Source organism: Epinephelus moara, chromosome 21, assembly GCF_006386435.1.
Source record: "Epinephelus moara isolate mb chromosome 21, YSFRI_EMoa_1.0, whole genome shotgun sequence".
In the NCBI taxonomy this organism is placed as follows: Eukaryota; Metazoa; Chordata; class Actinopteri; order Perciformes; family Serranidae; genus Epinephelus; species Epinephelus moara.
Window position 1 is genome coordinate 18389615 of NC_065526.1, and position 20500 is coordinate 18410114.

At 40.9% G+C, this 20500-nt stretch overlaps 2 protein-coding genes across 2 annotated transcripts; one reads left to right on the plus strand and one right to left on the minus strand.

Annotated features, from left to right (window-relative positions):
• Positions 1-8800: 8800 nt before the first annotated feature.
• On the plus strand, positions 8801-14578 carry tada1 (transcriptional adaptor 1). Its single transcript, XM_050032356.1, has 8 exons — positions 8801-8918; positions 9432-9523; positions 9619-9684; positions 11092-11186; positions 11397-11609; positions 11944-12095; positions 12221-12377; positions 13041-14578. Exons 1-8 carry the CDS (start codon positions 8836-8838, stop codon positions 13191-13193), a joined length of 1011 nt encoding a protein of 336 aa, XP_049888313.1. The 5' UTR covers positions 8801-8835; the 3' UTR covers positions 13194-14578.
• A 2111-nt stretch (positions 14579-16689) lies between these two features.
• LOC126382473 (transcription factor Jun-like) lies at positions 16690-18743 on the minus strand. The gene has a single exon (XM_050032357.1). It carries the CDS (start codon positions 18458-18460, stop codon positions 17501-17503), a length of 960 nt encoding a protein of 319 aa, XP_049888314.1. The 5' UTR covers positions 18461-18743; the 3' UTR covers positions 16690-17500.
• Between the last annotated feature and the right edge of the window lie 1757 nt (positions 18744-20500).

Below are 20500 nucleotides of genomic sequence, written 5' to 3' on the forward strand. Positions count from 1 at the left end.
ATCCCAAATTGTCAATTGCTTTGTCAGTGGACATGAAAAGTCAAAATATGATGCGTTAGATACCCTCCTGCATCTGTTTAGGACGCATTGTATCTTTTCGAAATACACTTCCTTTTTCCATATAGTTTCTGCTCGTTACATCCATGCAGTCTTTTTCATAGAAACTTACAACGTAGCTAGAACACCTTGTTTTTACATTCATTTCCTTGTGCACCAACGGCACGTGGTTAGATTAAGACAAAAAAAACATCATGGTTTGGTTTAAAGTGAGTACAATTGTTACTAACGTTATGTAATGTCACATGACATATGTCACATGCTACACACACTAGCACATGTTTACTGTGTATATACCAGCATCCCGCCGCATATCATGCCGACCGTTAAAGATCGGCTTTGTTCGTTGGTGTCTGACGCCACAAGTCATTGCCTACACATCGGATCTGGATGACTTTGGAGTGAGACCATGTTGTACTTCATGTGACATATGTCACCAGTGTAGCATGCTACACATATTAGCACACTATGTTGTCAATCAAGATAACTCAACTGACTTTTGGTTTCACACTGGAAACAAACAGCAGCTTCCCGGGTGAAAGTCCATTGTTTGTTTGCTTCAGAAATAGCCTAGTTTTGGAGTAAGAACAGGCTGTTATGTTTCCCAATAGAAGCATCTGTCTCATATGATGTGTTCAAGGACTGTCAGCAATTTGAAAATCCAATTATAATTGCTATTTTCATTGTTTCTGGCTGTGATTAATGGTGTAATTTTGGCCTTTTTTAAAGAAAACATTTTGCTCAAACCCGACAGTGGGTGGTAGATGGTATAAAAGTAAATATAGAATACAACCATTTGAAGTTGTATGTCCTGCCACTAAGCCAAAAAAAAGAAAATTATTTGACACACCTCCCCTGTTTTGCACCACTTCCTCCCCTCTCATAAATAATGAACAGTCCCTTCAGATGACACGCACATTCCAAACTCATCCTGTGGGTGTGAGTCATGCGGACTTAAGCAGTTAAGTCTTTACGGAAGGAAACATAATTTCATTTAAAAGTAATAAGAGTTCTTTTACATGTGCATGGCTGTGTGTTGGCGTGAAAAAAGCTGTGAGGAGACGCATGAATACATCTCAAAGACATCTCGTTTTATGTGGTGACACATTACTGTGGATGACTGGGCGAGGGCAAGTCACCAGTTCAAGTCTGGTTCTCAACCTATGTGACTCTTTTTCACTGTCTGTTCTTTTTGTTTCACTGTCAAACAAAGCACATGAATACATTTACACATGATAACCATCAGACTTCTATAAGTTTGTGTCTGTGTTATTTTTGATTTTGAAGAAACAATTATGAAGGACCAGTTTGACATTTGGAAATTAACTTTTTTGTTGAGAGTTTTGAGAAGATTGATGCCACTCTCGTGTTTTTACAGTAAGCTACAGCCAGCGGGCAGTTAGCTTAGTGCAAAAACTAGAAGGGTAATCAAAACACACAGACTAGGGTTGGATTTCTACCCTAAAAGTTTGACATTTTGGAAAATGTGCTCATTTTCGTCTTTGCCAAGAGTACAGTCGGATGATTGATACCACTCTCATTTCGGTAAATGTGAGGCTAGAGCCAGCAGGCGGGTAACTTACGTTAGCATAATGACAAGCACCTCTAAAGCTCCCCAATTAACATTTTATATCTTGTTTGTTTAATTCAAACATCATATGTCACTGCGCCCAGCTGCTGTTAAGCCCAGAAACAGTCCAAATCATAAAACCCCCCAAACCACAACTTGTTATTTCTACAGTTCAGTTTTTATTCAGATGTAACGTGTTAATTAGTGAGCTCTAGAGGTAACAGTTAGTGAATTTTAAAGGGACAGTTCACCCCACAATCAAAAATACATACATTTCCCTCTTACCTGTAGTGCTATTTTGTTAGTCTAGATTGTTTTGGTGTGAGTTGCAGAGTGTTGGAGATATCAGCCGTAGAGATGTCTGCCTTCACTTGAATATAATGGCACCACAAGCTGAGCTGGCACTCAGCTTGTGGTGCTCAAAGCGCCTAAAAAATAAATTTGAAAAACTCAACATCAATGTCTCTTTCCAGAAATCATGTCCTGATAATTTCAAGTAATCAACAGACCTTGTGAGCAGTCATGTATGAAATTCTTTTTTTTTTTTAAACCAAACTACACCCGCCAGCTGTATCACTGTGCAGAAGGAAGCATGCATCTACTGCTAGCTCACCTAGCACCACTGACCTAGCTAACGTCACAGCTCAGCAGAGGAGGACGACATGTCACAAGCATAATCCTCTCATTTATAAGTAGATGCACGCTTCCTTCTGCGCGGTGATACGGTTGGTGAGTGTAGTTTGGTAGAAAGAAAATAGTCACTACATGAAACTGCTCACAACAAGGTCTGTATTTTGAGTAATGATTTCTGGAAAGAAACGTTGCTGTTGAGTTTTTCAAATGTAGTTTTTGGCGCTTTGAGCACCACAAGCTGAGTGACATCTAGTTCAATTATATTGGAGAGAAGGCAGACATCTCTAAGGCCGATATCTCCAACACTCGGCAATTCACACCAAAACAATCTAGATTCATAAATAGCTCTACAGGGAAGAGGAAAAAAAATATTTGGGGGTGAACTGCCTCTTTAAACTTTGAACGGAGCCAGGCTAGCTGTTTCCCCGTTTTTCCCTTATGCAAATGTAAGCTAACTCCCTGCTGGCTCTAGAGTCATATTAAGCATACAGAAATACAAATGCTACTGATCATTTCACCTCACTCTCTGCAGGAACACGAGTAACTACATTTGCCAAAATGTCAAACTATTCCTTCAAGCAGAAATCAAGTTGTGTTTACGATAATAGGTAACTGTGCCCCAAAGTCAAAGGAGCCCTTTTTCGAGGGTATGCACAGCTGAAAAGGTCAACTGCAGGCTCAGACAATCTCTTCAATAGTTGTATTGAACAGTTAGCCACCCAAGCACATTTTTTCCTTAAAGGAATACTTCACCCCTAAGTGACCATTTGTACATCAGTTACTCAGACTGTGTTATGTTGAATTCATAAAGGTTTTTCTTGTAGGCCTCCGGCGAACGAGAAATCCAAAAACGGAGAAAATTCTGTGTATCAAGTCTGTGTTTAGCAGCTGCAAAATGATATCAAAACATCTATTTACAACTCTCACACAGCTCATGCAGTATAATCCAAGTCTCATTTATCCATTTGGATGCTCAGTACTCCCCAACAGAGAAACTGAACTAAAAGTAAAACTTACCTAATCTTTCTTCAAAGCCAGAATCCATTCACAAAAACAGTAATTTTACCTCACTGAACACAGGAGCTGCTGGTCTACAGCTGCTTTGATCGTTTAGTTTGGGTTATTGTGTGACTTTGGTGTTTCAAAGGGTTAGTTCAGGTTCACCGAAGTCACACAACAACGCAAACAAACTAACTGATTGAGGCATTCATAGACCAGCAGCGAGGTGAAATTACTGTTTTGGTCAACTGAGTCTGGCTTTGAGGAGAGCACAGATAAGTTTCACTTTTAGTTCAGTTTCCCATCAGACATGGCTGTCTGAGTATCCAGCTGGAAAAATTAGGCTTGGATTATATGCATGAGTTGTGTGAGAGTTTGTGAACGGATGATTTGATATGGTTTTGCTGTTGCAAAACACAAACCCCCATGACGTCAATTGATCACAAATTTTCTCTGGGGTTGGATTCTTTGTTCACCATAGATGCATGCTGGAAAAATAATGCTTTCCTCACAGGGTTGGTAACTACAAATTCTCATTTAGGGAGTGAAGTATTCCTCTCAATCCAACTCTGTTTTGTGTCATGGCCACTTTCCTGTCACAAGACTGCCTCTCAAACTTCGAGCCTAACCACCCCAGAGACTGCCAGTACGGGACGCTCCATCAGCACAGGAGCTGTAATCCAAGTCTTCCAATAACTCTGCCCACTATACACTGAACCCTCACATTTTAAACAACCTCATGGGGGCATGAATCTGCATGATTAGGCCACAAAAACCAAACTCCTGCACGGTCAGACACTGGAGCAGGGAAGGTGACAATCTTGGCTCTGGCAAGGGGACCACACTCAGGCCCATACCACCTCCACTGAGGATGAACGAGGACTGCTGCAGTGTGGTCCTCTGAGAACCGCTGCAGGTTTCCAAGGTGAAAGCCCTCTTTGTCACGGAGTGAAGCTTCGCTGTCTACGGATTTCACCACCGAGATGGCACCAGGCTCGGAAGATTTGTGGAAGAAGCTGGCTCTGCTGCTGTTTGCTGAAAGACATCTGCTGTTGGGGGAATGTCCGTGAGAGTGACTCATTAGCCCTCCAAAGCTCAGCTAGTGTCAACCAGCAAATCAACAGACAGGATGTGGGGCTGTTTTCTTAGAAAATAAGCACCGTGACTAATTTTTGCCCTAACTGGGACAGTCAAACCACTCCGTAGCTAAGTCAGTTCCTAAGTGCCCTTTTGATTTAAAGCTTAACAGACACTTGTTTAAGATGGATGATCGTTTGGAGGGATCTGGAAAGGCTCAGTGAGCTGCAGGCGGCTGCAGTTTCCACTCTCCCTTATTAGTCTAAAACATACAGTAGAGCGATATTTCATTTAGCTGCGAAGCACACAAGTGGGTGCTGAGATTGCGAAAAGGAGATTTATTTTAATGAGGTTTTTTTGACAGAAAGAAGTCAATCTAAGCACCGATCGCAACCCAGAGATAACAAACAAAGGAACATTTGAGCCATGAGACGTGTGCTACTTGAGTTTCAGCATACCTACCAGCAGATATATAGTCTGTTAAATACATCTATTAGTGAGCAGAAATTCAGATGGTTTTCATTGTTCATGTGGTTGGCATGAAAAGCTTATTTATTCTAGAGTCAAACCTTGAAACCATCTTATCAAATGGATCTCCCTTGTAAAGAACTGCGACCTCAGAACATTGCAGAGTCAGCATTAGTCACTGAACTGGAGGACCCACTAATAGTATGACTGTTGACTGTATGTGTGTCTGGATATACGATTTTGGTTATTGTGATAAATGACGTGAGTCATGGAGGTCTGTTTAAGTTTTCAGGACCGCCTGGGGAGGCAGAGCTGAAGGACCTATCGCCCTGACTACTCAACTGTTTTTACACCATAGTTAAAACACTGAAAAACAAAAGGGCCTCCCAGCCTAAACCGGCTCAAGAGAGGCATGAGCTAAAGAGCCGCAAAGCACAACAGAAGGGACCACAGAAATGTTTTACATCCAGTCCAGTGGAGAATAAAAAAAAAACAGTCTAACAGGAGCGGTAGCACCAATCTGGTATTTTATTTTGGCTGCTGACAATAATTTCTACTTATAATGAAAAAAAGCAGGTTGGCAGCATCAGTTTTATTGATGCTGAAATAAAGAACAGCGGTGTCCCCGGAAATTTTTCATAAGGGGGCCAAACGGGGACACTGAAAATGTTGGGGTGGCACACCAAAACCAAAAGCCACAACTAAATTCCAGGAATTTGCTTTTGCTGTTGACATTTATAGGCTGGTGAAAAACGAAGTCAATATGATTGAATATGATCTGATATTCTTTGGTTTCTTATTTTACAGTTGATCATCTGGTGTGCAGAGACCATTACTGGTGCAGTTAATATTTTGAGTTCCACAACAATCCTGTTTTAATGTGTTATCTATCTGTATATACATGTATTTGGCAGTTGGTACTGGTTGTCCTTTACCTTTAAAAAACAAATATGCAGCTCTAATTTGAAGGAGTACATTGATTGTAAGGAACAAAACATTTGCTTTGAACAAGTCTTCTCAAGTTTAAAACAATACATTCACAGGGTGCCCAGTAGGTCAGTGGGTAGCATGGACATCCCATGTACAAAAGCAACGTCCTTGCCCCAGCAGCCACAGGTTCAGTTCTAGCCCATAGCCCTTTGCTGCATGTCATCCCCTCTCTCTCCCCCTTTCACACTCAAACTGCCCTGTCCAATAAAGGCAAAAGCCAAAAAAAAAATCATCTTTAAAGAAACAATACGTTCTCATTTCCATCTCGTCAAACACAGACACTTCGTCAATGGTCAAAGTATGTTTTGGATGCTCAGAGACTGCTTGTAAACCTTCATTACATGTATTGTGTCTTTCAGAACTTCCGTCACAGGAAATGTACAGTTTCTGTTCATTAAATGCATACACTCCCTTTTCAAAATAAACTCGGACTGTAGGTAAAAAAGTTTGTTTTTATGTTCATTTCTTTAGGTTTAGGCAACAAAAACATGTGGTAAGGATTAAAGAAATACCATGGCATGGCTTAATGATACAGTTGGAAATTTGGAAACTATGCACACACAGAACTGTAGCACTTCTAATGGTCTCACTGCATGTGAGCAAAAACAGCCAATCAGAGCCAAGGAGTCTCTAATGCAACTGTTATGTCAATCACTGCTCATGAACTTCGGTCAAACTGTCACACTAGGCAGCGCTGATCAAATATGAATCAAGAGTCTGTTACTGCATTGCTTATTTCTCTCCTCAGATGCTTTCAGAGGCACATTTTAGTGCACTGTTTAGCTGTAAAATGAGAAAGTTTGTGACCAGGCCACCATGTTGAAAACAGTAAGAGTACTAAGCACTGCCCACCAACCACAGCAAACTCTCAAATACAGCTAAACAGTACACTGAAATATGCTTCTGAAAACATCTGAGAGAGAAATAAGCAATGCCGTTACAGACTCTTCATTCATATTTGATCAGCGCTGCCTAGTTTGACAGTTTGACCGCAGTTCACGAGCAGTGATGGACATGACCGACAGCTGTGTAAGAGACTCCTCTGCTCTGATTGGTTGTTGTTTACTGTGCATTATTAGTTATTAGTTAGTTATTTTATCAAACGTTACCAACTGTATCTTTAAAACTAGTATGTTTGTTTCAAATTAATGTAACATCACATGATATACTGTATGTCAGTAGCGTTGTATGCTACACAAACTAACACACTATGTTGTCACTGAAATAACTTGATTGACTTTTGGTCAGTAAAAGTCCAGAGTTTTATTGACCAATCCACCTCCCCTCTCACCCACCCTATGTGAACTGTCTTGCTCTTCATACCACTGCAGTTGCTCGGACCATCAATAAATGCAGCCACCCAGTGCGTCACTATCTGATGCCGGGGGCCACTGACCAAGGGTCAAAATTTAATGAGTTGAGAGTGAGACTAGGTTGTTTAAAAACGCCACACAGAGGCCGCTGATTATTTTCATTTTCATGAACCATCGATTGTATGGGGGTGGCCATGGCCCCCTCTGGCCACCCCTTAGTGGCACCACTGATGAAGAAATAAAAATCATAAGAATTATATTTTTTAGCCTTAATTTAACAAGGTTTGCCCTTATTGAGATCAAACATCTCATTTGCATGATAGAAAAGAGGAAGATTACATAGCAAATCTCTACATAAATTAAAGAAAGACATTCAGGACTTGACATCTCAAGCTAATTTGAACCCATACAAAGGCATAGTCAGATAAAACTCCTGCTATAGCCAATTCTGGATGTGCTTTAAATGTGATTACTACATTTTTTCCACCAGTTCTGAATTTAACTGGTAACTCTACTTTTATAATAGGACAGGAAATACGCTGTCTGATCTCTTCATTTCGTTAGTTCACATTTTAGCTGCTGCATTCTAAAGTAGCTGCAGATGTGAGGGACGTCTGAATGGGGCAGGAATTTAGTTAAAATTGGATGTGATTTTTTTTAAAATGACAGCTTTCTCCAATTTTTCTTAAAACTCCTCAGATTCTGGCAGCTGGCTTTGTGTTGGACGAGGATCAATGAGATCATTAAAGTAGCATTTCTGGAGTTAGTGGACCAAATAAATCCCCTTTACATGAACTTTACTGAGCAGTGAAGGTTTAAGATAATTGAAAATCAACATTAATGATGCATTGCTAAAGCTGGGAAGCTGGGATTTGCTCTTGCTTTGTTGTAAAATGTTGCAACTAATGTCCATGAGATAATCTCTTCCTCCTCAGAGACATTCTTGGCATTGATCAGACAAGCACATTGACCCCACAGCCACACTTGGATAAACATCTTCTAAAGCTCCAGCGCCTGTGGTCATATCAGTTCATGTTTTGGAACTAAATTCTCAAAAATAATAAGCAACAACACATGCTGAGCTGTAATAGAAGTTGTTCCTGCAGTACTATTTGGGGTTAAAATACACGGCTACTGTGATGTGTGTTGATACTTCGACTAAGCATGTCCAATTTCAAATGTCTAGTTCAATTCCTCGTTTGTTCAGCTGCTCTGCACAAAGATGTGAGTGGTCTGGGCCTAGCAGAATTTAAATGATACTATGATACCATCTAGTGGTTGAGTAGTTTTACTACCTGAACATGCCACTTTTTCTTTTATAAGCATTTCACTCTCACAAACAAATGTGCTCTGATCTGGCCAGAAGAAAGACAAACAAGTTGTTTTGTTTTAAATTGAGATAGTCCAGCTAAAATTAAAATGCATATCTGTTAAGATTTAAGAACATGTCTGCTATGTATTTATTTGCGTTGCTTTAAGATTTGATAGAAATATACATCTATTATTCATCTAATATTATTCTAATATTATTATATTATCGTATTAGTAATATTTAAATATTGTTAAGTAAAGATTGTGATCACATTATTTATGTAAAATTCATTGGCGGCTATTATTTTTCGTCCTGTTTAGGGTGGCGATAATGCGCCTAAAAGCCGACCGCCATTAAACATCAGAAGAAGAGGAAGCAGTTGTCGTCGCCAGATGATGACGTCAGTGTAGGACTTCATGAACGCCATGGCAGCCCATGCTAGCGAGCTTGAGATAGCAAAGAAGAATTTAACGGATGCAATTGGTGATAATGTCAAACAGTGAGTAAAATGTTTTTTGTGTGTGAGTGGTTCAATGTTTGTAATGTTTTCTGTCTCGTTTCTGGGTTTGTCGCGGAAATGTTAAGTCATTTTTACCATTAGCTAGCTATGTGCAGATTAGCATCTTGCTAGCTCTTGCTAATGTTTGCAGCATCTCTCCTCAGCAACAGTTATCAGTGAGCCAATATTTGTGTATTGTTCAGTGTTTATTATGTACATACGGGAGAAATGATACAGATAGCAAACATGAAGTGTGACGTTGCTGGTTACGTTGAATTTAATCTGTTAAATCCATTTTAACGTGTTTGTAGGATGGTGTAAATACAGCTATCTTTATATATTTGGATATGTAAATCGAGTTAGCATTAAACGAAAAGATGATTAAAAAAGAGATAAAAGCTTGAGATGAAAGGCTGCATTATGTCTAGTAAAGGTTTGATTGTGAAATGATAACATTGTGAATGCATCTTATCTCATGCCCTGTATTGATGTTTTGTGTTTGTGTCCATACAGCTACTGGGCGAACCTGAAGCTGTGGTTCAAACAAAAGATCAGCAAAGAGGAGTTTGACATCGAGGCACGTCGTCTGTTAGCACAGGAGAATGGTTAGTAAGCAAGAATAATACTTTATATTGTTGAAAAGTTGATGCTGTCTGAAAAGTGTTGCTGATTTTGTATTTCCCTTCGTCTTCCTGTACAGTCCATGTCCACAATGATTTTCTCCTGGCCATTCTCACACGCTGTCAGATCATCGTCTCCACTCCAGGTAAGATTTTTAAGATAGCTTTTTTCCTCTGAAACTGCACATGAGCTTGCCTTTATCTTAAACTAACATTTTATTCTAACTTTAAGTACCATTATTTGTTGTAAAATAATCATCTTTGTATCTTTGTTTATTATTGTTGTACATGTATTGATGTGATTTTCAGTTTCAGTTAAGTTTATATAAGAGAGGACAGCACAAATTAATAAATACACGTTATAAACATGCCAGAATTAGCCTATTATTCATCTGTAGTCATCATCTTGGCCATGATGTTACAAAAAACAGGGTATACAGTTTAAAATGCTTATTTAAACACATCAATAAGAACAGGACATGCAATTTAAAAACTGGAAAAGGACGTACAATTTTTAAAGGCACTAGAGACAGTAGTGACAAATAGAACACTGCAAAGCAGGACATATAAACAGCAGCAGCAGAGAACAGTTTAGAGCTTACGTTTGTATGCGTTAATCATCCATTGTTTTAATTACTGAAAGATATGTAAGTGTTTAGTTCTCTGATATGAATTGGATTTACATTCCACATTTTATTGTCTTTGGTGTTGGCGCAGTATAGTTTTCAGATACTTTGAAATAAGGATATCCTTGTTAAATTAACTACAGCAGTACCCATTCAAAATATACTTGTTTGGAACGGTCTGATTGCTTCGCCTGTGTTTTTGCTGCTTGCAAGTTTCTCAAGAACTGCGAACAACTCATTGCAAACAACTTCACACTCGATGCTGTGTGTCTTTCACCAGCCATGACATATTAGCATCACACACCCAAGTTGCAGCTACTCACGGTCAGGAAATGCCCTCTGGTTGACGGGAAAAAAACCCAAGGGCCGACTTTATCATCAGGCAAACAGGCAACTGCCCGGGGTCCCAAACAGCTATAGAGTTATAATGTTCAGATCTGAAAAGAATTGTAGGAGTGCACGATTACATCAGCACGTTATCTGTATTGGCCAATGTTGGCTTTAGAATGAACTAACAGAACTGGCCAGCTTTTTCTTTATTTGCATAGTTAATAATATATCTGCTGGTGAGCCATCAGGATAAGAGTATGCATCCCTAAAATATTGGCATATGTTACTATTAGTGGTCATTGTACCCTGGACAAAAGTCCCCAAAGCACTGAAAAAATATGCAACACAACGGTTCACCACTTACTTACTGTGCACTTATACCTCTACTTTAGAGGAAAACATTGTACAACTACATTAAAGCCCACCAGACACAGGTCTACCGCCCAAGACTTTTATTACCCACCCACTGCACACAAGCACGTTGTTTGTGATTTATTTTTCAAGAAAAAATTGTTGGGGAAATAATATTTTAAATGACATCTTCATTAGTGTTTCCTCACTGCATCTTGTGTTATGTGTTCTTCGACTGTCCTCTAGAGGGCGCAGGGCCGTTACAGTGGCAAGGTGGCTCTGCTTCAAAGCCTGGAAAACCAAAAGGGAAGAAGAAATGTTCCTCCAGACAGAAATTTGATGTAAGTATTTATTCTCATATTCATTCATGAAGAAGCTGGGTGAGTTAACAGCAGCTCTGCCAGATTTTCAAACAAGATAATTGCTCAAGTAATGACTGGGTGAAAATGTTTTTTTAGAGGGTAGTGGCAACTAATTAAGCTCAAGGCGCCTGAACAACTGTCTGTCTCTATCATGTTGATGTTTGTCGTATGTCTTGTTTGCACCCTCAGCATCGTTTCCAGCCACAGAACCCTCTGAGCGCCGCCCAGCCTTTTAGTCCGCGGGAGGTCGGAGGTGAAGAGGAGGAACTGCGTCTCAGTGCACACACTCTGCTGTTGCCCACGAGGGGGCAGTTGGAGGCCCGCATGATGGTGACTGCCTTTGAGCTGGGGCTGGATAACATCACAGACGATGCCGTCAGCAGCATGATCCATGCCGTTGAGGTTAGTAGCAACTGGAGGAAAGGCGTGTGTGTGTAACAGATCAGTGGGTCCACAGCTCTTTTAGTAATGCTGAATTCGGTCATACTCTACCTGGATGGTCGAGTACTTTGTACCCCGCACATCACTGGACCAGATAGTATTCTTTTCATTTCCTACATTGCCCAACCCAACATGGACCTGAACCTCTTATTAGCAGTCTATATTTTAACATGCACGCAGAGACTTAAAATGAGCCGAGAGATTTATTTTCTGTACAGCTTAATAAGTATGACTGACAGCTGTGTTTACCCAGGAGACTGAGCAAAGCTTGACTTACTGCCCTGATTTATTTCAGCACCACTTGAAAGACGTCCTGACTGCCGTCATCACCCGGAGGAAGGCGTACAGGTTACGAGATGGTCGCTTCCCCTACGCCTTCGGCAGTGATGTCACGCCGCAGCCTTATCTGAAAAACAGCCTTGCTGCTTATCACAGTGTTACTGAATGGTAGGGACAACTGTGTTAGCTCTTACTAGCTGATAAACATGGTCAGGTTTTATATAAGATCAGGAAGTTAATGTTGGTGTACGTTTTTTCAGTCCATAATCATTTTTACCTTTTCCTCCTTTCAGTCCTCCTCCGAGCGCGTCCCTCGCAGCTGGCCCACCTCCTCAAGTGTCACCAGATGAGGCAGAGCAGCAAGCCGTTCACTTATTGGCTTGCTCTGCTGACAGTCTACCTGCACCCCTCCCTCCGATCAGCATGTTCGACCTTTTGGAAGCTTTACAGGTATAGGTACAGACACACCAAACTGTCATCAAAGAACTGGTGGCGATGAAGGCCAACTGTTGCGTCTCCTCACATGGCCTGTGTCTCGCTAAGTCGCACTACACTACCAGCACGTATATGTTCTCCATACCAGCAGGCGGCGGTAGTCTGTATATGTCATTAACAAATGGAAACCAGAAGACTGTCTGGGTAAATTCAAGATGCTAGAGTCACTTAGCACATTGATAACACAACGTTAGCAAACAATAACACAAATGGTTTCTGAACAGTTTCTGCTCAAGAGCTCAGTGGCTAAAAAAACTCTTGTCTAATATAATAAGTTTGTTTCAGTCTCACGCCCTCTTGACTTCAGTATTTTGTTAGCTTTCCTCATTTCCGTTTCTCGTCTCGGCGCGGAGTTGAGTGATTTTTCTAATAGACCGGCTCCGATGCAAACTCCCTGCTGCTGTCAAGGGGTGACTAGTGCCAATGAAGTAAATATTTAAACAATATAAGTGCATACTTTCTTGTCAATATTCTAAAATGTTTTAATTCATGTCATTAACTGTGCTTGGACCGCTATGATTACTGAATCTGTCCACATTAGTAATCCTGGCCTGCCCTCATGAAACCATCAGAGGTTTGTATTCTTAAATGTCTCCCTGTGACATTTGTCTGATTTAGGTTCACCACGGTGTGATGCCCTCCCACACTATGTACGCCCTAAACATGGAGCGCATCCTGTCACGGCTCTGGCACCCGAGCCACGAAGAACTAGAGCAGGACCACGTACACCGGCAGCGCCTCGCTGCAAAAGAAGGCGTGCTCGTCAGCTGAGAGCCACTGACGCAGGACTTTATATGGACTGCAGATATCATCGGGAACAAACACAGAAGTAATCCCCACATGGAAACAGATGAGAGGAACAGTGTGTCCAGCTGGCTAATTATTTTAGTCTTTGCCACCAAGACATTTTGGCAGAAGACTAAACATCATTTGGTGGTAAAATAATGGAAGAATTTAATCTTAGGATACACCAGCAGCTACAAGCACCTGACAGGAACATAAGGTCCTGGGCCAGAGGTGTTAATTTTTCGGTGTCAGATATGCACCAAAACTGTTAAAGGGACAGTTCACCCCAAAATCTAAAACACATTTTTCCTCTTACCTGTAGAGCTATTTACCAGTAAAGATTGTTTTGGTGTGAGTTTCAGAGTGTTGGAGATATCGGTCGTAGAGATGTCTGCCTTCTCTCCAGTATAATGGAACTAGATGGCACTCAGCTTGTGGTGCTTCCAGAAATCATGACCCGGTTACTCAAGATAATCCACAGACCTTGTTGGGAGCAGTTTCATGTAGGAACTATTAGGTAGTAACTGCCGTACTAGCGTGCAGAAGGACGCAGGCATCTACACATAGACGAGAGGCTCATTACATTGTGAGATGTAGAAAATTAATCTCCATATCTCCAACACTCAGCAACTCACACAAAAACAATCTAGACTGATAAATAGCTCTACAGGCAAGAGGAAAGAATATGTATTTTTGATTTTGTGGTGGACTGTCTCTTTAAAATATGTCCCAATAACACAGATCAATCAGTATCTAATCATGTAGCATTGTGTACATCACCAGGTCACAACATACTGCATATAGTCTTTAGGGCCCTGTTCTTGTTCCTGGCTTCGTCTCGTCAGGTGCAGCGCTATGATGAGAATTATTTCATCTACAAGGAAGAATGATAAAGTTGGAAATCATCCCGCTCCAACAGGTACAACAGAAATGTCAATACAGCGCTGTCAGCACAGGATCCTGACAGGGGTCTAATCAAACATCAAGTGAAAGCACCTGTGTGTGTTTGCTGTGGGTGTGTAGGGTCCTTTAAAATGTGCCAGGCAGCTGTGTCCTGTGTCATCACGCCCGTCGTGAACTTGCCATCAAGTTGTCTGCGAAGTAATCCTGAAACATTTACTGGTGTCTGGTTTAAAGGCCAGCGAGCGTCCCTCAGTGTTGGTGGTCCTCCATGTGTGTACAGATTAAGCTAAAAGTTTTTTTAACGTCTCAGTGCACTTGAATTTCATCTGTTTGCCATGTTTGTGTGCAGCATTTAGTTCAGGTTGAAATGTGTATAAATTTGTACATTTTTTTTACACAAAACTTTGTAAATTTGTAACTACAGACAGTAGTTTAGAAAATAAATAAAATGCATTTTTTACAAGTTACACACTCAAGTGCTGTACAAATTTGATGTACTTGTAATTTAATATTTTCTCCTCAGGCTGCTTTCTACTTCTATTCCACTACATCTCAGGGGTAAGTATTGTAGTTTTTACTTCTCTAGCTTTTAGTTATAATCCATCCTGTCAAACCTACTGTGACCGACAGAGATCAGCTGATGTGTTCAGTAGTCGAGTGGTAAGGTGGTTGATCTGAAATACAAAGGTTAAGAGTTTAAACACTGCTTTTGCCGTCCTGCAGGTGTCTGAATATTTGCATTTTGCAGGATAACTTAAGACACTTCTCACATAATAGGACTGTTAGTGTACAAATTAACAGACATGGGATGCATTCCACATTTTGAACTAAATAAAAATTCAACATGGTTTCACAGGAGGTTATAAGCCACATCAGATGTTTCTCAAAGTAGATTTATATACATCAGTAGAGCAACAGCATAAAGTAATGACGACCTAGAATAATTTTAAGGAAACATTTGTTAAAGAATTTTGCGTCTTGAAACAAGAAACAAAAACAAGCATTTAAATATGTGCTGTCTGCTTGGACCCTGTTAAATGCTGCGTGTGGCTTTAATTGATTTAATTTGGTTTAACTTCAAACGTACTTTTAAAAAAAAAAAAAAAATTACAATTAACTAATAACAATAACATAAAGTGAATAGTAATCCTAAAAAAATTCAGAAAACAAATTCTCAAACAAAATAAATGAGCATTATTAAATACATGTGCGAAAGGAGAAGGAAAAAGTATACACTATACAAAAAGTATACACTATACAAAAAGTATACAAACAATTTCTATTTTGTTATCGAACAATAATAGTAAAAACAAGTATTAATTTTTTTGGTAGTAGTAGTAGTAGTAGTATTGATAATAATAATAATATAGCATGACAGTCACAGGGGAAATTATTTTGAGTATTTTTACTTTCAATAATGTAAGTATGCTCCTGACTAACTTGTAACATGGTATTTGGGTGGCATTTGTACTTAAAAAAAAAAAGGAATAAATAATTAGAAGAAATAGTAAAAATAAATAATAAAAATTGTTAATTGATGTTATTGTCAATAATGATAACAAATGACTAAATAAATATTGGTTGATAAAAAATGTAAATTTTATTTTTATGATCATTAACGACAACAATAAGAAGAAATACTGATAACAGTCACGGGACATTATGTTGAGTAATTTTACTTTTAATACTGTAATTACTTTCCTTGTAATAAAGTATATTTTTACAGGGTGGCATTTGTACTTTTTAAAAATAATAATAGTAATAATTAGATATAAATGAAAATGGTTAATTGTGTCATTAGCAATAATAGGCCTAATAATACTAATATTTTATAAATAATGAATGAATTAATAATAATTGTACATTGTATATTTGTTACCATTAATGACAACAAAAATATTAATAATATAGCATAACAGTCACAGGGGAAATTATTTTGAGTAATTTTACTCTTAACTGAGAATTTTTTTATTGTGCTTGATTGTACTTAAAAAATAAAAATAATAATAATAAATGATTTAAAAAAATACATAAAACAACAACAGCAATAATATAAAATAACAGTCACAGGGAACATTATTTTGAGTAATTTTACTTTTAATACTGTACGTTCCTGATTATATTTACATACTTAGGTTAAACTTTCAATAGGCTACAGGACTTTACTTGTAACCGAGTATTTTTAGTTTTAGTTTTTTTTTTCTAAAGTAAAAGGTCTATACTTCCTCAACACAGTCCTAAAGTGTGTAAACAAATCTGCTATGCCTCCTTGGTCTCCTCTTTGAGTCACCAGCTGTAGTGGGGGGACGGTGATTCATACACACACACACACACACACACACACACACAGCCGTCCCACTGCGCATCGGAGACCTCTTGCCTTATTTGGCTACCTGCTGCTCACTTCCGACACCTCGCTGTCCAATGAGCGGCCGCGGAGCCTCACCAACCATGACACGCGCAACACGCTGCACTGGTGACTCAATATCCCGTCCGCCCCAGTTCCGTCAATAACAAACACTTGATGTAAAAGCTCTGTGAGACTGTATCGATGATTAATTATTCAGCAGACACAAAATTACTCACACGTCACGCGTGTCCAACAATTTTATTTCGTCATATTTACAGTCTGAAGTGCTCAAAATAAACAGCGTACAAATATTACAAAGTGTTATTTCAGGTCTAACATCAGTTACACCTTTATCACAAAGTTGTATGAACATAAGGGGTTAAGAAATAAGGCCGTTTCTTTGTCAGTAAACGCTACACACACACCAATAAGAGTCCTTGCGTAAAGGTGTGAAACTTATTTTGTTAGTGTTACTCTGTACATACTGTAAAGTCGCTGGTGGGATACTCAGTGCTGGACTCAAGTCTAAATGCACACACACTGCTACTTGACATAGTGGGAGATCTGCAGGGCAACGCCTCGTTCACATTGTGTTTCTGTCCATTTGCAATATGATCCCACGCAGGCTCTGGGTGTCTGTCAGGGCGCAGGGCTGCATGGGACTTAATCAATTTAAAATTAGCTGAAGGTGTGGATACATGCCATGCTACCTTGGCTCGACTCAATACACATTTCTTGTAGTTTCTGAGTGGAAAATAAACAAAGATAAAATTGACAGAAATATCTAACAAGTCCCATCAGAGGGGGTTTCCTCTGAGCTTTGTCCGTCTGTGCAATAGTTTGGTGGCCTCTGCTCTGTTCATTCATCATCACAAGTCCTTTTCAGTCTCCTTTCTTTGCTCTTTGTCTGCAGAAACTTAGTGGACACAGCCTGAGAGGATGATTTGGTGGAAAAGTCACGCAGGGATTCCCCCACATGGCTGAACAGGCCACTGTAAGCTGCATTTGGTCCCCAAGAAATGTCCCTTGGTTCTTGTCCCTAGTAAGCTTGGAGCTGCTGCGTCAAAATGAGCTGGCAGCCGCTGTTAACGTGGTCCATGACCTTTTGCTTGAGCAGAGCCAGCTCGTCCCGGAGGACGTTGGCGGAGGAAACCAACTCCGTGTTTTGGCTCTTCAGGTTTTTGACCCTGTCCTCCAGCCGGGAGATCCTCTCCAGCTTCCTTTTCCGGCACTTGGACGCGGCCACCCTGTTCCTCATGCGCTTCCTTTCCGCTTTGATGCGCTCCTGGTTCTCCATGTTGATGGGGGAGAGAGGCGGGGTGTCGCCGGACATCTCGGGCACCGTCTGCGGCTCCTCCTTGAGCGCGTGTAGCCGCGGGTGCTGCGCCGCGGCCGCCAGGTCCATGTGGGACGGCGGAGGGGCGGCTGGGTAACTCATAGGTGGGTGCCTGTCGCTGGCAGGTGCAGACGCAGAGCCCACAGCCCGGCTGAAAGCCCCCAAGTTTGTGTACTCCGGTGGGTCGGCGCGCACCGTGCAGCTGTAGGGAATCCCGCCGCTCTCAGACGCAGCAGAGCCGGATGCCATGCTGGTGGCCGCGCCGGTCTGTGCGTCAGGGTGGACGGCGGGTGTCTGCTGGTGATAGTGCAGCTCCGCCAGTGCCCTCACAAACCCCTCCGCGAACCCCTCCTGCTCGTCGGTGATGTTCTTGGGACACACGAACTGGGTCGGGGTGGGAGTCGTCAGCCCGCTGCAGGACTGGATGATCAACCTCTCCAGTTCAGGCGAGGCCAGCTTCAGCAAGCCGACATCAGGGGACGTCAGGATGTCCAGGGCCTTGGCGCTCAGCTGGGGCTTGAAGTTTTTCGGGTCGTTTAGGTTTAGCGTCATGGTCTGTTTGAGGGTTTTGGGGTTGAAGCCATACACTGTCGGCCCGTCATGCTGAGAGCTGGAGGCATTCACGGCTTCGTCGTAGAAGGTCGCTTCCATTTTTCTGGACATAAAGTTTTTTATTATCAGGCTCTTATTATCACCTTCAATAAAGTCTGTTCTCCTTTTCTAGATATAAAAAGTCCAGAATCAAGTGTTTACATGTGTCCTGTGACTCCCTGTCTCTCGACTGTCTTGTGATAGAGTCCGCCTATTGTTGAAGTTCAACTCACTTGACAACTTCGTGTCCTGAGAAAACTTTTCTCTCGTCAACCGCGCGATCATCCAACAAAAAGCCCCGGTTGTTCCGCCGCCGCTGAGCCTCCGTGTCTCCTCACCTCAAGTATCCGCTTTGATTGATCCTCCTCCCCCCAAAAAAAGCAGAAACAGTGCCTGGACGGGGATAATACTTTCTATCACTTCCAACGTGGAGACGAACTTTATCCACCTCTAAGCTGCAGCTCTACTGAAAATAACAATGATGTCATTTCTACGGCCTCTGATTGGCCCGGGGTGATTTAGTGGGTGGGGTATGTCTAATGACATGCAGGTTGCTCTGACAACTGGCCATATCCCCGCCCCCCCGCGATGGTTTATGGGATTAGGTAATGCAGACGGTGGAGCAATGTACTCTGGGATTACGTAGTGTTTTTGAATATTTAGTTACCCGCTCAATTATTAGTTACCCATCCTGAGGAGAGGGCTGCTCCAGATGGCCTGTGCGGTTTCACCTTGATAAAGACAAATAAATGATATTTTAATAAGATGTTTCTGGTAAGGAACATTTATATAAAGTTACACAGATCACCAAATTAGAGCACATTAAAATGATAACTTTCTATCAACATGAAATTAGCTTTATAAATCTGGTTATAAATTCAGAAGGTCAGAGCTGATGGCTGGTGAAGGAGTTAAGGGTTAAAGACAGAAGACAGAAAATGAGGTCACACCTGCAGCCAGAGCTCTTTTGTTGTAAACACCAGGGGCCGGTTGCACAAAACACCTTAAGTTAAGATTTTCCTTAAAGTCCTAGTTAAGGTGTCCTCAAATTGCACAGAACTTGAGTCTTCTCCTTAAGGTTTACTTAAATGCTCACCTAAGTATTTATGTTTTTCTCCTCATCTTATCTTGTCTCATACTTAAGGAGAACCGAGACCAGGGGTGTCAAACTCATCGTAGTTCAGGGGCCACATACAGCCCAGTTTGATCTCCAGTGGGCCAGACCAGTAAAACCACCTCATTTTAACCTATAAATATCAACCCCTTCAGATTTTTCCCTTGTCTTAAATGTAACAAACTTCATTCTGTCAACATTCATCCATTTACAGAACAGATAAAGAACAGCTCGGATATCCTCCGAAAAATATGAGCAAATTTAACAGTATGTCTCAGTTTTTCAACATTCAGTCAGTCTACTATTCACTTTCATTATGTAGGCTATTAAGTCTGAGACAGATTCTTCTGCACTGAAACTGCTGGTTGACAATCTTTTGCACAATGTTCAGTATATTTAAATATGACCACACTAAGTGTTCATTGTTATTTTAGAAAGCTGTGTTCTGGTCAGGGTGAAAAGCCTCTGAAGCAGCATTGTACATTTTACATTGAGTATCTACTCACTGTTTAAACCTGACACCTCTTAGCCTTCATATGTGCATCAACATCAGGTGTATGAAGTCATACAGTGGGCCAGACTGGACCCTTTGGCGGGCCGGTTCTGCCCCCGGGCTGTATGTTTGACCCCTAACTTAAGGTACCTCTGACATTATCTTAACTGCAACATGACCGAGTTTATGGTGATAAATGAAAAAACTAACACACCCTGAGAAGAGTGTTCTGCGACCAGGAGAACCCAACGGATACACTTCTGATGTTGATGAATTCTCATTGCAATTTCTTCCTACAATCGTTTTCTGTTATCTGTTATTTGTAGTTTGTGCTTTCTATGACTGCATTCCTCCAGAAGTATAATCTTTTCCTCCTCTGACCAGTACGGTTTTGTTGTCATCTTTTCTTCTGCCATTTTTTCACTATCTAACTATCAGCCAACTTTGTGAGACGATAACAGGCGTCACAAGTGTGAGTCCAAGCAAACAAACAATCTCCATGGAA

Bases quoted from the DNA above. Each gene is read 5' to 3' on its own strand.
- tada1 (XM_050032356.1), top strand. From the start codon at position 8,836: ATGAACGCCATGGCAGCCCATGCTAGCGAGCTTGAGATAGCAAAGAAG. The intron at 8,919-9,431 runs GTGAGTAAAATG...GTGTCCATACAG, and splicing joins ATTGGTGATAATGTCAAACA to CTACTGGGCGAACCTGAAGC. The intron at 9,524-9,618 runs GTTAGTAAGCAA...CTTCCTGTACAG, and splicing joins TCTGTTAGCACAGGAGAATG to TCCATGTCCACAATGATTTT.
- LOC126382473 (XM_050032357.1), bottom strand. From the start codon at position 18,460: ATGTCCAGAAAAATGGAAGCGACCTTCTACGACGAAGCCGTGAATGCC.